This window comes from Mizuhopecten yessoensis, unplaced genomic scaffold, assembly GCF_002113885.1.
Source record: "Mizuhopecten yessoensis strain PY_sf001 unplaced genomic scaffold, ASM211388v2 scaffold9309, whole genome shotgun sequence".
NCBI classification, from domain to species: Eukaryota; Metazoa; Mollusca; class Bivalvia; order Pectinida; family Pectinidae; genus Mizuhopecten; species Mizuhopecten yessoensis.
The window spans coordinates 630,692-644,798 of NW_018407983.1; the positions used below are offsets into that span (position 1 = coordinate 630,692).

The following is a 14,107-nucleotide window of genomic DNA, read 5'->3' on the forward strand; positions in this document are numbered from 1 at the left end:
ATTTGAAATAATCAATACTTATTTTCTGCTCTTTTATTCGTCCGTTATGCTTGATTTGTAATTGGTGCTTACCGCCCTTGTTTCACTTTTAACGAAGACTTAAGACAGAACTGCACTCGTCCCGTCGTTTTTCTTTCACGTTATAATATGAACAGATAACGATGTCTTTCTCTCTGTTCGTCTGTCCATTATTGACCATGAGGTGTATCAGTGCTCTAGTCTGAGCGATTGCCACAAACTGGTCGTTACACAGAAGCCATTAGATAACGTGTTTCCTCTAATCACATCTCTTCCACAAAAGGCCATATAACCCTGTTACAGACAGACTCTCGCGCTTATTGACGCGCTTTCTTTACAAGTGTCATAGGTGGTACTGCAGGGACAAAGGGGATACGCTTTACGCTGAATCCTTTCAGAAAATTTTAGACGCACGTGTTGTAAATAATTTGTGGTTATTCTTCTGTCCTTTTTTTACCAAATCATCTCCAGAAAACGATGTTTAGAATTTGCAGAAGCCAATCAGATTACTTTAGTCTTGTAATTGTCTGATAAGTAACATTTGTGCCAAGTTGCAGTCGAAAGTTGACTATATCAATAAAAATGTAATATACAGATTGCTATATAATAATTTACAATTCCTTAATGGTATGGTTTTATATGTGTTACGGTTCCCTACTCAAATCACATGCAAAATTTGTATACGAAATTGGCAAAATGCCATGCGCGCATTTAGCCTCGGATCAATCTTATGCCAGCTTAAACAGTGTTCCCAAAGTCGGCCTTGCTTTGATCAAACCATACTGAATGTAATTGCGTTTGTATTGGCAAGTATTTCATTTAAAATTCAGCTGAATTCGAAACGGGATTAATATAGATGTGTTTTGTCACCAATGAAATGCGTTTCGAATCTCCGTAGAATCCTACAATTTTTTTCAACCTACCAAATAAATCTTTAATTATACATGCACTTCTTTCATTCCTCAGTGCTACAAAAATCCACTGTCAAGAGTGACACAGGTACGGTCGGGCGGGGAATTCATCGCTTACAATTGATTCCCCTACAATCTCTAATGGGATTCTCTTCGATTTTAACTCGAAAAAATATTTTCCTAATTTCCGTGCGATCTTTTGTATTGAGAGGCCTTGTGGGTTACGTAGTCGTGTTGGGCGTGAAGTTTAGAAGTCTCCCTGACAGAGCGACAGAGTGGAGGTAATCCCCACTAAAGTTTCCATTAGAATCGTGCTAGTCTGGCAATTTTCAATAGTTATTTACGAGGGTGACATATTCAAGAATCAACCGTTTTGCTCGCAGTGCAACAAGCAGGAATTGAATTTGAATTCACTTTGGATTTATCCTGTCAAATGCCGTTGGAGGTGGAGACCGGGCCAATAAAGGACTGATCCAGCCAGAGTGGCTGAATTAACAATTGCAATCGCCTTTTAAGGTCCTGAGCCATAACAGAGGAAAGATCCACTTGGATGTCTTTGACATGATGATGAATTGATAGAGGACCCATAATTTCGCTGGTGCTATATTTGTCATTCGGATATTGTTTTTCAAAGATTATAAAGTTAAAGAATCCGTTGAGTAAGATTGATGAGAAATTTGTAAACTTTACAAAATGTTAACACTTACATGTAATATATACTGCAATCCTGAAACTGCTTGGTTTGTGCGTGCTGTTATTGTTGCGTTGCTTATGATACGAAAACTCAAGCTCTTTAATAATAGAAATAGTAGGCTCGAGATCGTTTGGCCTCGACAAGAGCAATTAACAATTTGCATATTGACCTTTCCGCTTTGTGTTTGTATTGTGTTTATAATACTGTCATTTGCTTTGTATCACACGAAAAGAATATCTCAAGTAAACATTATTTAATTTTCTTCGCAAGACAAATATCATGTAAACAGGAAAATATCTTTCTTTTCGCATCATGCGAAATAAAGATCCCAAATGATGGTTCATGATTTTTACCCTCGAAAGGAAATAAATGTGTAAAATTTGAAGTAATGTAAATATATATCAATAGGATGAGGCAACGTTTCATGTAATACAAAATGTCTAAAACGTTATTTTGTTCCCCGAAGTCGCCGTAGGCATGGAATATTAGAGAAAGTGTTTTTATCCTGCCCACACAACTCCAACAACCCAGGTGGAGGATAAAATGGTCTGGGGTGGATGTTGCGGTATCTGTGCTGTAGCATTCAAGTGAGGTGGCACTATAAATGATACCGTTGGAAGCACGGTTCCACTACAAACAGAACACAATACATCTACAGCACACACACAGGCATACACACATAGGGAGATATTAGCCAGGTGGCATAGGACTAGTAGTTAGCGCCTGATAAGGAAGCTCCTGCAAATTCCTCAATATTGTATTGATTAATATGTATATGCTAATTGTATTGACTGTATAAAATTGTATATCTATGTACTGTTAAGCCCTTTAGAGTGGCTTATGTTAGCTAAATAGGGCGCTATATCAAATTTTGTATACTTATTTATTTTATTTATTTATTCAAGACGTCTTGTCTACGTCACACTGTCTTGCAATACCTATATACACTTTGCATTGTGATGCTGTCTCATTCCTGAGATCGACCGTCATTTAGATAGTTTTCCCTAAGGCCAACATCATTCAATGTACAATTCAAAAGCATTACATCACTTTCAAGTGTTTTGAATCGAGCGATGCATTTATCAGACCTCACAAAATCTGTCCGATGCCCCGAGACCATGCTCAATGACGCAAAAATTGTGAGAATGATTGGGCAATCCGCCTGATAGATATCTTATGGCACAACATTTCCATTTTGTTACTTTAATGCAAACTCCAGTGAACATCGGTAATTAAAGACCTCCCCCGGCAATGATAAGGTATGCAAATGGCACGATACTGAAGAAATCGTTCCTAGTCTCAAATCTCGATAACTGCATCAAACAGCGGCCAGCGTAAGTGATGAATCCGGGCTGAGGGGTGATGACATAACGAAGAGGCCATATTGAGTCATCCATTGAGATATAGCTATAGTTACACACACAGAGTTCCAATGATTGGTCTTCAATTGCGTAGGATTACCACCATTTTTTGTCTTTGATAACTAAGGCCTCAAAATGTTTTTGTTTTTCAATGGCATTCCGACCCAATTTGGAGAAACTCGAACATAATTAAGGCTCCTCATCGACGTATTACCGAATCCCACGCTGCGAAAGCACGTCAAGTTCACTTTAAGCGACTGTGTTTTGACACTTAGTTCTATTATTCGGCAGCGTCGAAAACATATATTGAATATCCTTCATGTCTAAGCTGTCCCTACGTAAAGTACATGCAAGGGTCAATGCGTATATTGCAGGAACTTCCATGACAGGTCCAGGCGGCTCGTTTAAATAATTGTACGAAACGAAATGTTTTTGTCTTCTGAGCAATCTTTTTACTATCTCTTTTTATTGATTTTATTTCACATTATTGTCAATTACAAGTATGTTCAATATTACAGGTTGTAATTTGCTTGCTTGTTGTCAGGCCACGCCAGGAAACGCGGACACAAATACATTAGTCACGGGATGTAATGATAGTTCTGGCCGCTAGGTGTCATACCAATCTTTGTAATGATACAGGCGACCATTAAAGGTGTCATCCAAGTATAATGAACGGAAACTCCAATGCTCTGCTCAACCATATATACACTGTTGTAAAGTGCGAACCGCAGAAAATTGCATATCATGCAATTTAGCTGTAGCTCTTTCTACTTAATACACGCTCATCGACATCAAAACTATCGTCGCGACGTAGATACGACAAAGACCGACTTGATTCATTACTTTCACAATTACAATAGTTAAGCTCATCAACTGTTTTCTATCAATTCGGTATTTTTAATGTGAGATATTCCATCAGCAGGATTACCTATGCTTAAGAAATGGATAGTGTGCGTGCTTTTCACATGTGTTTGTGAATTCTATTCGTTAATGTCGCCGTTTGATGAATGGTAATAGCTCTAATCTGACCATTAATCGGACAATCGCTCTATTTATGACAATGGCGACTAGCTTGACGGTGCGACAAAAGAAATCTCAAATGATGTGTTCGGTAGCGATAATTTAGATGAAAGTCATGAAGTATTACCATCGTTGTGATGCGTATTTATCGAAATCAATGGCACTCGTACATTATATTAATTAAATTGTTGTATCTTTCCCAGCGGTATCATGCTAATTTGCAGTATACTATTTTTTACAAGGACAGGTTTTCCTATGTATTGTAACTATTGGATATTTATGCAAATTGTTGAAATGGAGAATGCATTGTCCGCGCAATGCTCCAGCGTTTAATTCACGAGTTAAACGGCATTTGTAAAAGATAAAAATATATTGACTCTTCGAACAACACAATTAATAATTTAAAAATGAAGACATAACACAATAATTTCCTCTACAGTTGATATCCGTACAGAATTGTACCATTCATTATCCTATTTTCTTTTCGTTACAGGCTGTGGAGGCTAATGTGTCCGGCTACTTCGCCGTCGTACACCCCGGTACGTGCCCGTCCTCCTGTAGTCCAAAGAACGTCATTGAACCGGATATAATGTGGGACGCTTTCCCTTGCCCACCTCCATGGAAACGGGAACTATTCTTGCAGCTAAACTGGACCCGATTATCTGAGCCGGCGGATCGACAACGAGTCAGGGATAGGGTGGCGAAACGGTGTAATATAAACTTGAAGGAACTACAGAATGCAGTGTTAGAGAGCTCTGGACAGTCCCTCATATTCATCGACTGTGACGCCAACTGTTTCATTCCAATCCTCGCCACTATCACGTGTGTCGTGTTCTTGTTTGTTGCACTAGTTGCATTCTTCATCAAAAGGTTCGTACATGTACTCTCCTTTGAATCACATGTTGTTGTTTTATTTCGAAAATACGTGTTTTTCCAGTTAGTACACTTAGCATAAAATATTCATAAATCAAAATAATTTCTATTTCTGTGTCAAGCGTACAATGTACTTGAATCACCAATTAATTTCGAGGATTTTATGGTGTGATAAACTCGAAGATAAGTCTGGCACTGGAAAGAACACTAAATGTACAACAAATTGTAAAATTGCGTGATACCATATTCAGAATTTAGATAGTAAATTTTGTACAGTTCTGGATTGGGGTCAGTTGATGTCGTGACATGTACTGCATATATGTTTTTCCTGTAAGATAAGAGAACAAATCAACAAAAATGAAACGCCTCATTTCCGTTAGTTAGCTGTAGTGAGACTTTATCAAGGAATATACAATATGTCTTCAAACTGAAGAGTTAAACAAAGGGAAATTACTCTTACCAAGCAACCAATGTCAACTCTTATAGTTTGTTTACCGCTATAAGTAAATGCGTACTTTTAGAAATTGAATTATATATAAAATGTATCCAAATGAATAAGACAAACTGTTGTACATTCAATTATTTAAGACTCGTATTTACTTTGCTATTCATGTTGTTTTACCCGATTGGTATACCATGTTGGTGTCCCACCGTTATTGAAAGAACTTTTTATGAAAGATGGAAAAAATCAAATATTGATTAATATTTATCATGTATTGCAATGCTATATTTTTTTTTTAAGAAATTAGTAAATTACACACCATGCTTTCTCATGAAACACATCGACATACGGCAGTTGTTTAGAAAAATACTGTTGAATGTATCAATAATGCGGGTTCTGGTTTCGGAAAAATCTTATTAAAGAAGCGACTGACGGCCATGTGGGGAGAGCTTTATTGCTGAGTGATAATGAAGTAAACCGCCATGTGTACGCGTACGAAAGTGCTGGTCCTGCTTGATAGGCCGTTAAAATACGATACTGAGAAACACAAGGACAACGCCAGTTGACAAACTGGCCTTCGTCTTTGGAAAATTGCTTGAATAAACAACGTGTTATTCCGTCATGCTGTCCTTGAATTACGACTAATTCCCAATAAACTGGGATGTATTGCCACACAGCACACCAACAGAAGTCATGCTGGTCTGTGTTGCAAGTCTCATAGGACCGACAAACACATCAATCCAAACGATACAGTCTATTTGGAACATTGCTCAATGGAGGGTTGTGTAGGAAATTCCTATACAACCTCTATTGAATAATGTTCCTCACTAATGTAATGTTAACCATTTACAACGAAGAATAAGTTGTGCGATGATCGACTGCAACTATAGAAGGGTTGCATTGAAGTGTGATAAAATAGTATTAGACATGTCTCGTACATTTGTATGTTCCTTTCATTTTGCTATCATAAGTCCTAAATGGGGAGAGGGAGGGGGGGGGTAAGTTGTGCTTCTTTGAAATGCCGCTTAACATAACAATGATTTGCTTCATATCCATTTTGTTAATCTTTTCGGCAATTTTAATGTAAACGACAGCGACTTCGGTCATGTGTTTGTAATCTTTTCCCATATTGGTCGTAACATGATTGAAGCATCTGGCTGCATTCAATTTTTTGTTCGTTTTTTTTTTAACCACATTATACTTGTTTTATACCTTGTCCCACTTTGTTTTACAGTGGAACATGCTGTATGTATGCCTAACTCTCGAATGTACGGCTCAAATACAGAAACAAAATATCCATGTCTACAATTGTCAAACATAAGACTGTTGTACAAGGGATGAAGAAAGAAGGCAAATGTTGTAGGTTCATTCCTTTTAGTCTAATACGCATTGTATGTGAAAACTAGATATCAAAGAAATAACTGAGATGTACAAATCGATGAGCTTGCTAGATGACACACTACACAAACTATCACTATGGGCACTCGCTAGTTTTATTTTCACAGATATAAATCACAACCATGTCGGTTTATCTGTGTTTTTCTTCCCGTCACGTGATACCGTTATCTCGGTTTTATTACAGTACTGTACGCTTCAGCGCTACCTTCGCGCCCTCGTTAACAATGGCCCTGGCGATATGTGTAGTACGTCACGACTGGGCGATAAAAACAAGGTTTATGCACACTATTTATGTGTAATTCGTCACACGTAGCTGTTATAGAAGTTGTGCATATGTACTAATAATATATTGCAAAAATGTTCCTATCATTGATGGCAATGGCTGTATTAGTGCTAAAGTTACACCGATACTGTAGAAGTGATAGCTTCTGTGTAGTACGTCACACCAATACTGTAGAAGTGATAGCTTCTGTGTAGTACGTCACATCGATACTGTAGAAGTGATAGCTTCTGTGTAGTGCGTCACATCGGTACTGTTCAATGGTCTTGTCCGATCAACGATAATAGTCTGTGTAGTACGTCAAACCAATGCGGTAACGTCACTTTTCCACTGCTGCATTGTTTCACCAACAAACAAAGACAAAAAAGGTGTCATATTAACAAGGTCAAGGTCGACAGCAATCACGTCAAGCAATGGAGCAATTTGCAAACAGTAATAGTGTAGTATGTCAAACCAAGCTTGTCATGACACAGTCCACAGTATTTGTGTACAGTACATCACACCATTACACAAAAACGACCAGCACTTCGAACGCCAACTCTCGTCTCGATATGTGTAATATGTCATTGGGACAGTAAAGGCATTGCAAATTTATAAAAAAAAAACACACAGGTAACATAGTTTTTACTTCCCCATTGGTACATGTAAACGTATCATGGAAAACAACGTACGATTACTTTTGATATAAAGAGCTATATCTTTGAAGTAAAAACGTATGAATATTTGTCTGCCAGAGTTCCAGCTGCTCCTCTCGGTACCGAGACTTTGAACCTATCCTTCTTCTTCAAAAAAACAATCTTGTCACATTTGATGCATTGCCCTTTAAAATTAAGCGTCGTAGTGCCTCTTAGATTGATTCATTTGTTCTGGAATCTGCCAAGAATCTTATGCATGATTGATCTCTCCTATGGTAGATATCGAAGAACATTTTTTTTTAATACTCCATCCACTTTTGAGCGCTTTTAAATCTTTGCTGTAGAGTTAGTTTAGTGAACATTTTTACATGTGTACCGTTAAATGATCTCACAAGGAAATCTATTATACAAGAAATGACATGTATTTGCCGCAACCATTTACTCGTTTTGCTTTCATTTATTCGTATATCTACAACCGTGATTTGCTGAGATTTGAAATGAATACCCCTTATGACGTCAAGTTGTACATGCTGCAAGTAATTAATACCTTATCGGGTTGTCAACGACAACCAATTACCTTAACTGGCGTCACTGGTGCCGTGCGGACCAACCCCTCTTTGTAACTATGACTCGTAACACACGATGCAGACCACTCAGACAGTGATCTTCGTCTGGACCAATAAAGTATATAACCTCTTAATATCCCTCGTGCTTCTGCAAACCGTCTGTAGTTTAGAGAAATATGCATTGAAGAAAGGATGAATAGTACAGTTGGGCCTCGTTAGGGAAAGTTCTCCCGAACTCCCTATTTCATCCAATGGATTTCCTATTCTTGGATCCATTAGATCGTTCATTGGTGGCGAGATCGGACTAGCCTAGTCCTTACCTGGCCAGCCTGGACATGCCTGACCTAGAGCTATGTTTAAGGCGGGGATTTCATCGAGATGTTTTCTGTAATCCGGCCCATCACCCATTACCTCCCCATCCTGTTTTATACACAGACAATTTGGAAGGTTGTTAAGTACAACGATGTTGTCTTCATTGAGAAATATATTTAATGCGGATGTGTCGCTGGAAACGGCGATGGCGTAATGTTAATCGTCCACGCGGACTAATTACATAAGCAGCAAACCGCTTTCGATTCATATGATCTACAATACTATTAATATAAATTGATTCCAATGATTAGACAATGTTTGTTTAAGGATAACTGTTGATTAAAACGTTGTCAAATGATTGAATGTAAATCTATTTCACACATTGAAAGCTTTATTTTAACTAATTACTTACTTTTACAGACAACACCGAGCGAGGTTGAAGAGTTCTGAATTTCCGTCTGAAAGTACGACTCCACATGCGGTCGCGAGACAGGAAAATCACCTGTACATGAGGTCCCCGGATGGATCAGGAGAAATGATACCCCGACCCACAGAGGTACGTTTTGGAAATCTCCGTCATATTCCAACGAGAGAATGTTCTGTTCAAATGCAATAAAACCATCTTAATCATAATTGTTCAGCTTAAAATTTTGTATTACCAATCTGTTGCAATGCTCTCAGGAAAACTATTTTTCTTACTATTGGTATGAAATGATCTTTTATCAGAACAAAAAAGTACAATCCTGCATGTTTTATTTAGCCGAGTTTACTTGTATTTCTAAAATCTAAAAATTAATCTGTTTGCCGTGCTCATACATTTATAAATGTCAGTCAAACCTTTTGTTTTGTTTCAGTCCGTCCTAGCTGATGCTGGTGTTGAAATCCGACTATTAGACAGCCAGCCCGAAGAAAAACATTTCATTATTCCAAAAGGCTACGACCGATTCTATGGGTCTCAAAAGGGAGGTAAATACCACTACAAACGAGGGAGGTTGGACACGCCCCTTCCGATGGAACCGTCGGAGGACACATCCGCTACGTACAGTGGGACGGACACCAATCATACCGATCACACGTACGAATCCGTCCGCGGAAGTATATATAGTGGCTCACTTAGGTTATCTGGTTCACAAACCGGAAGCTGTGAGCAAAAAGGTCACCCAGCCGTGTTAGATTTTTGGACTCAAAATATCCCGCCTGACCCGACGATGTTCAAGTGTGGATGTCCAAAGTATGGTACCCAGTATGCGAGTGTGTCCCAGGGCAATAACAGTGTGTATTACGACAGTGACAATTACTCTAGTCATCCCTACGATAAAATAGACCAGAACGTTTACCCTTACAATTACTATGGGGACAGGCGAAAAATTGTCAGTGACACAGAAACTACAGACAATCCTCTCACAACGAAATGGAAACGTAAACAATTCGCCAAAAAAAGGCGATTAACCGAACCACACATGAGACCAGATGTGGAGCCATCCCCTAAAACACGAGGACAGAAAAGTAATTCACATGACTTCGATAATATACCTGGTTTGGGACCCTGCCAGTGTGAGCAATGTCGGTTAGGGGAGTATCAACGTGAGTTAATGGCAAGACAGGAGGAAGGCAATATATATCAGTCAATAGAAAATGATTTACGAAACTCCGGCTATATATACGGTGCACCAGATTATGATTCCGGATGTAACTGTCAGATGCCAGAAGTAGACCAATATAGGGATCCATACTGGGTGCAGCCCCCCAATCCTGTACAACAACGTGTGTGCAATGTATGTGTGAATCCGGACCAACAAAGTATGTATCGGGTAGGCGATAGAGGATTGACCCCGATGGTGTCTGCGCCGCGGTCCGTTCATAGTGAAGGTCATTCCGGAATAGATAGAAATTCATACATGTCCCCTGAACTTTATAACCTAACTCAGTTTGATGACAATAGTCCTGACCACAGAAAAACGCGCCGAAATAAGTCTGTGACAAATCTGACGTCACCGGGTGCTTCCAAGTCTGGGACGGCCTTCTCAGACTCGTGTTCCACAACAGAACGTCCTCAACGCACGAGAAGAATTCCTAAAACCAATGGGTCACTGTATAAATCAAAATTGATGAATAGGTGATGACGACTTGAGTATGATCTTAATAGCAGTATTATTTTTCCATCTTTTACCCTTGTGCTCAAATTAGACCAGTTATCTACCCCTGCTTTAGGACAGTTGTCTATGGAAGCCGACAGGGGCTGTCAATGTCATTCACATGTCAGACAGCGCATGCGGACTTCCATATTTTTGTAAGTTGGGGTCGATGCCTAGTGCCTACAGTCTTGCCAATGCATAAGCATTATAAAAAATTGGAGTTTTTTTGTCTTTTTTTATTTATACGAGCTTGGCCAAGCTCCTTTGTGATATTTCCCAGGGTTAATACTTTTTAATCTTATCTTTATAAGACATATTTGTAATTTGTATTTAAAATACCAAGAAGTGAGGAATATAGTCAAACCACGTGTTCCCGGCAACTTTATTTGAAGACAAACACATGTTCACTGAGCCTAAATCGCTTCCTTTGTGTTTTTATATGGTTGCGGTGATATCTGTGGTTTGATCATGTGACCTACACACTTGGTAATGACTGTTAAATTCATTCATATTTAATATGTCTCATAACTTGTTTTTGTTATACGACATACATAATTAGAAATTTAGAATTAAATAGAAATAATTTGAAACTAGTTTCATTCTGCAATATCTCAATACAATTATGTCTTTTTCAAATCAATTATATTGCAACCTTGTTTTGATTTGTGTTAAAGCGACAGCAGCTTGCTTATTTAAGATCAGAACAGATTTTATGACTATGAACGGGGTTTTTTTCAAAAAGAACTAGTGAGATGTATCTAATTGGAATCCGATAGCCTTGAAGCAATTTTGGTTTTCAATAAATCTGAGTAACCATGGAACCACGCGTGCTATGTTCTCTTGAATAACGGTTTCCTAATGACGAACTTTCTGAACCGTGATGAAATGGAGTTGTATTCCTGGTTCACATTAAATGTGGAAAGTTTTAGCATTTGGTATTATGGAACTTATTATTCATAATGAATCTTGATATATTGATGCATACGTATTGTTTGATGTGATGATTTTACAGACTGGTCTAACTCTTCCCAGAGTGTGTTTTAATGTTCTATTCCATATCAAGAATGAATATAAAGGACTCCCGTATGGGTATTGGTGTGTTTATCGATTACAGTGAGAATGACATATGAAGGCACATTTTAAATATATGATATCTTCTTAATTGTTATAAAATCAGACATAATATGTAAGTCTTTGGACTCGAAATGGTCACCCCATTATGAATATTTCTTGTTTTATTTAATTCAATTGACGCTTACATTTTTCGCTTTCTGCAATATCTAATGATACAAAAGAGACATCCGCTCATGATTGTGACAATGATACCTTTTTGAGGTCATGATAGTGACTGGCTTTTCATTGTGTTGAATGTTTTTAGGATGATGAAAATTTCATTAAATAATTTACAAAATAAATATACTGTTGTACAAAGAAAATGAATAAGACGTGAAAAAGTAACAAGTAAGTACATTTGCTTTATCAACACGAACTGGTGACCGGCTACGAGATGTATAAGGGATACTACCAGTCTACAGACGCTTCAGAAAATGAATAATTAATTAAACATCATTAATTATACCATTAAGATAATGAAATTGATAAATATGAATTCTGATATTTATAGAAGATCGTTGACGCGTCGAAGGTGTATTCTCTAAATGCAAGTTATATTCGATACTTCAGCTTAAAGGTCTCACGTTGATTTTGAAGGTATGTTGTTACTAAGGTAAATTCACGAGACATCTGGTGCTACTGTATTACATTTCACATGGTATGTATGTACTGTATTTCATGTACAGTAACAGGGTATGTTTGATATATCGACATGTATGGAATTAACATGTGTGTGTTCTAGTAAGCTTTATTTTAAAACATACTCCACAAGATCACTTTTTTTCGAGATACGCCTTGAAATAATCGAATGTGAATTTTGACACATTTATCAACAGGCTTTAAATTTAATATATCGTTCTTTTTCTTTCAATTCACTTTGTTGAGTGACAACTATATTGTTAGTCTCACTGTAATATTTGATGATTCATGCTGAATGTGTATCAGTTGTTATATATACTTTGATTATGGGTTTGCATTAAATTCTAGTCTCAAATCATAAATAAGATTCTTATTTTTGAATCTAGTCATTTTTAGAAACTCCATTTATAAGACAATCAAGTCTAAGGTACACAACCCGTTATAGAGAGGATCTTGTTGAGATGGTATTTTCTTACAACAGTATTGCTAATCTGTAGGCTCCAAATTAGAACCCCACAACAAACATGTCAATGTGCATTGGGTTTTAGAAAAACAATCGAGATTTGTATCAAACAGTCACACCGTTGAGAACATTCCAGACTTAGAGAACAATATAATGTATACCATATTCAGTAGAATACTTAATAACATATTGCGATATCTAAGGTTTCCATATTTGCAGAATTCCCAGACATTCTTCTACAAAAAGATAATTAAAACAGTTCTGATAAAATGTAATTATTATGACCTCTTTTGATGGAAATCCTACAGTTGCATGTCTCAATAAATATACACCAATTTCTAAATAAAATAGGTGTGCCCTTAAAAGGATTTTGTTTAATATGAAGGGTAAAACAATTTTCTATCATTAAATTCATGGTTGTATGTAATACAGTTATATAAATGAGTTTACATTTGTATTCTAAACAATGCTGATGTTTTTTAATTCGTTTGACCCAGAAACAAAAACCCAATAACAAAATAATCAAAGTGAAGAGAGTATGTCCCTCGGCCAAAGAAACTGTCAAATAGGTGTTTAACACAAGAACAAAGACATGGCTATGGAGACTTATAGGTTTTAGTGGGTGTATTGCATTTTTTTTAAAAACATTACGCAATACCCCTGTGAATAACGAGTAGATTTGTTGATTCCACTGTTTACGGACATTCGTCGGTAGTACCAAGAACTGCAGCTTTTAATCACAATATATAAAACATCAAAGTATTCAACCTTCCAATAAAAAGATTGAGGGGTTTTTTTTCATTCAAATTGCATTTATCTTTTTGTATCTGTCATATTCTGAATCAGACGATATACCTTTCATACCTTTTTTCGAATTATTTTCGGCCAACTACAGCTATATCTTATACCATATGCCAGAAAATTGCATCAAGATCGTTTACAAATCACTTTTCGTTTTCTCTCTACATGAAATTTAATGAGACAAAAATGCTTTCCAACAGTCGAGAAACACACATACATCACTTTATTACGAAGAGTCTTTTTGTAGACTTTTTAATATATTTAATGGTATTGTGATTAACGAAATACACGAGTATGTCAAGTCAAGTATCTCAGTCATGCCACGTGTCGGGTAGAAGTCACGACATGTGAGCTATGCACCATGACGTCGACTGTCTTTGAATGTGATAGCGACGAGTCAGTGCATGCGTTAATTAGGTAGGGAGACTTTGACTGCTCAGCATCTG

The 14,107-nt window shown here is 37.3% G+C and overlaps 1 protein-coding gene across 1 annotated transcript in view; it reads left to right on the forward strand.

The window, feature by feature from the left end:
- LOC110457780 overlaps nt 1-13,865 on the forward strand; it is a 58,681-nt gene extending 44,816 nt beyond the window's left edge. The window contains exons 2-4 of the mRNA XM_021509178.1: nt 4,498-4,874; nt 8,931-9,066; nt 9,365-13,865. Coding sequence (XP_021364853.1) covers nt 4,498-4,874; nt 8,931-9,066; nt 9,365-10,630 — 1,779 coding nt within the window. The 3' untranslated portion in view covers nt 10,631-13,865. The remainder of the gene's footprint in view (nt 1-4,497; nt 4,875-8,930; nt 9,067-9,364) is intronic.
- The last annotated feature ends 242 nt before the right edge of the window (nt 13,866-14,107 follow it).